This window comes from Palaemon carinicauda, chromosome 20 (genome assembly GCF_036898095.1).
Source record: "Palaemon carinicauda isolate YSFRI2023 chromosome 20, ASM3689809v2, whole genome shotgun sequence".
NCBI classification, from domain to species: domain Eukaryota; kingdom Metazoa; phylum Arthropoda; class Malacostraca; order Decapoda; family Palaemonidae; genus Palaemon; species Palaemon carinicauda.
Window position 1 is genome coordinate 107,512,746 of NC_090744.1, and position 2,500 is coordinate 107,515,245.

Sequence of the window (2,500 nt, forward strand, 5' to 3'; positions counted from 1 at the left end):
TATATATATATATATATATATATATATATATATATATATATATATATATATATATATATATATAATATATATATATAATATATATGAATGTGTATATATACATTAATATATGCAAATATATATATATATATATATATATATATATATATATATATATATATATTATCACCTTGTCAGTAGTTTCTGAAATGTAGGAAAAACAGAAAGGAAAAAACATAGTTTAAAAAGTGAGGTAAAATATTTGAAAAAGGAATCAGGTACGAGAAAACAAAACCATATTACAAAAAGTAAAATAAAAAAAAAATAAAAGCTAAATAATGTAATTCATATAATTGTTCTTGAAAAATCAATAATCTCTCCCTTTTTTCCATTTTTCTGCAGAAGCCAAGACGATCTTAGCCCCTGGCGAGTTGGCCATGCTGAACCTCATCCCTCAGGACGCCCAGAATCCTTTGTATGGGAACACGGAAGAGCTGAGGACCCTGAGGAGGAATCTGTTGAAGGATCACTTGGTTTTGGATCCCATCAAACCAGACCATCCTAATATAACCAGTGAAGAAGGGACCAAGGCTTTGACCTTCACTGGGAAGGATGTTCATTTTCGGAAAAATGAAAAAGGTTAATAAACTTATACTAGAACCTATTTTCAGTTAATAATTAAGTTTAGTATTTATTCACTTGATTTTTATTTTATTTCATAGGGAATATTTTGGTAATTTCTCAAGACTACAATTTCTAGGACAGTATCAGATTTCAGAAAAAAAAAATAAAAAAAGGTTAATAAACATTACTAGATCCTATTTTCAATTAAGAATTGATTTTAGCATCTTATTTAACATATTCGCTTAATTTTTATTTCATTTCATAGGGAATATCTCGATAGTTAGTCAAGACTACAATTTCTAGGCTAGGACAGTATCAGATTACAGAAAAAAAGAAAAAGGTTAATAAACTTTACTAGATCCTATATCTAATTAAGAATTAATTTTAGTATTTTTTATATGCACTTAATTTTTATTTTGTTTCATAAGGAATAACTTGGTAGTTACTGAAGACTACAATTTTTTTTTCTCTGGTTTCATTCCTATTAATTTTTCTAAAGTAAAAGGATTTATTTCTATTTTAAGATTCAGTTGTTTTATAGTAACTTTAAGGCCATGGCTTTCGAAATTTCTTTTGGTATTTTATAACTTATGTATCTTAATCATGGAAATTATTTCTTATATGCCAGCTAAGGTATTCTCTAAAAATATTTTGTTTTTTATAGGATGATTTTAAAACTACTACATTGGCATACTAATATGATATAAGGATTTACTTACGATTAAAGTTATACAGGAATACCATATTTTTGTTTTTAGATTAATTACAATAGAAAATTCAAATTCTATAAAGGAGAGGTTCATTGAACCACTTCAGTATATTTATGTTGCTTAAATGAGGTAATATCAATCTCCCTCTTTTCTAAATTTATCATTCTTTTTATACTAATCAGTTTGTTTAACGATTATTTCGTAATATTTGAATTAAACAGTAAGATTAAGAGAAAAAAATTATTCTAAAACATATTTAAACAGTAAGATTAACAAAAATATTATTCTAAAACATCTTATTTTAAAAATCATTCTTTTTCTTGTGGTTACTAATACACGGTGTTGTGGTAAAGAAATTTCATTTTTTTTTTTATCAAAAACTTTTGGGTAAAAGTACGCCATAGATGATAAAAATAAAATCATTCGAATTTTTCTAATAGACTACCAGCATTCCAGTATGTTTAATTCTATATTTTTCTTTTTCTTGAGCTATTTTTCAAAATCCCCTTCGAAGATAAGAAAATCGATGTACCTAAGTCAATTGCTAAACTACTAAAAAGAATCATAACAATTATGTATTATTTTTCATATCTTTAAATATATACCTAGCTTGCTTGAATTCAAAATAAGTACAGAAAGCCTTAACAGACTGTAATAAACAAATATCAGATAAAGAACACATAATCAAAATAGCATTAAATCATCGGATAATTTCGAACAAGGATTTTCCACGACTTGAATAAAAATCAAACGTACTTCGATTCGCCAAACCTGTTTTGCCAGTTGTGCCCCGTCCCGACACTACGAAGAATCATTCACATCGTTCACCTCTTTCCTTCCCAGTGACCTTTGGCGTCGTGTTCACCAGGACCCACTGACTGGGTCCTGGTGTAGACCTCACTTTCTTCCGTGTGCTTGAAGTACTGCAAGTTCACTCGAGATCAGGTTTTCCTTTTGAAGGGATATTCATTTAATTGTCGATTCAAATTTCTTGCTTTAATCAGGTCTTTTAACAGGTTTATCAATGCCCCTTATAAGTTAAAACCAATTTATTATTTCACACCCATCTTTGTTTCTCTAGGTTAGCAATCCCATTTATATGTTAACGCCCTTTTTCTTATCCCATTTTCTTTATTTGGCTTATTAATCCGCTTTGTTTGTTTACACTCTTATCTTTTAGCCATTTT

The 2,500-nt window shown here is 27.9% G+C and overlaps 2 protein-coding genes across 2 annotated transcripts in view; one reads left to right on the forward strand and one right to left on the reverse strand.

The window, feature by feature from the left end:
- The window catches only part of LOC137614355 (uncharacterized), a 283,239-nt gene that overhangs the window by 54,362 nt on the left and 226,377 nt on the right, over nt 1-2,500 (reverse strand).
- LOC137614356 (uncharacterized) overlaps nt 387-2,500 on the forward strand; it is a 49,609-nt gene continuing 47,495 nt past the window's right edge. The window contains exon 1 of the mRNA XM_068344138.1: nt 387-618. Coding sequence (XP_068200239.1) covers nt 417-618 — 202 coding nt within the window. The 5' untranslated portion in view covers nt 387-416. The remainder of the gene's footprint in view (nt 619-2,500) is intronic.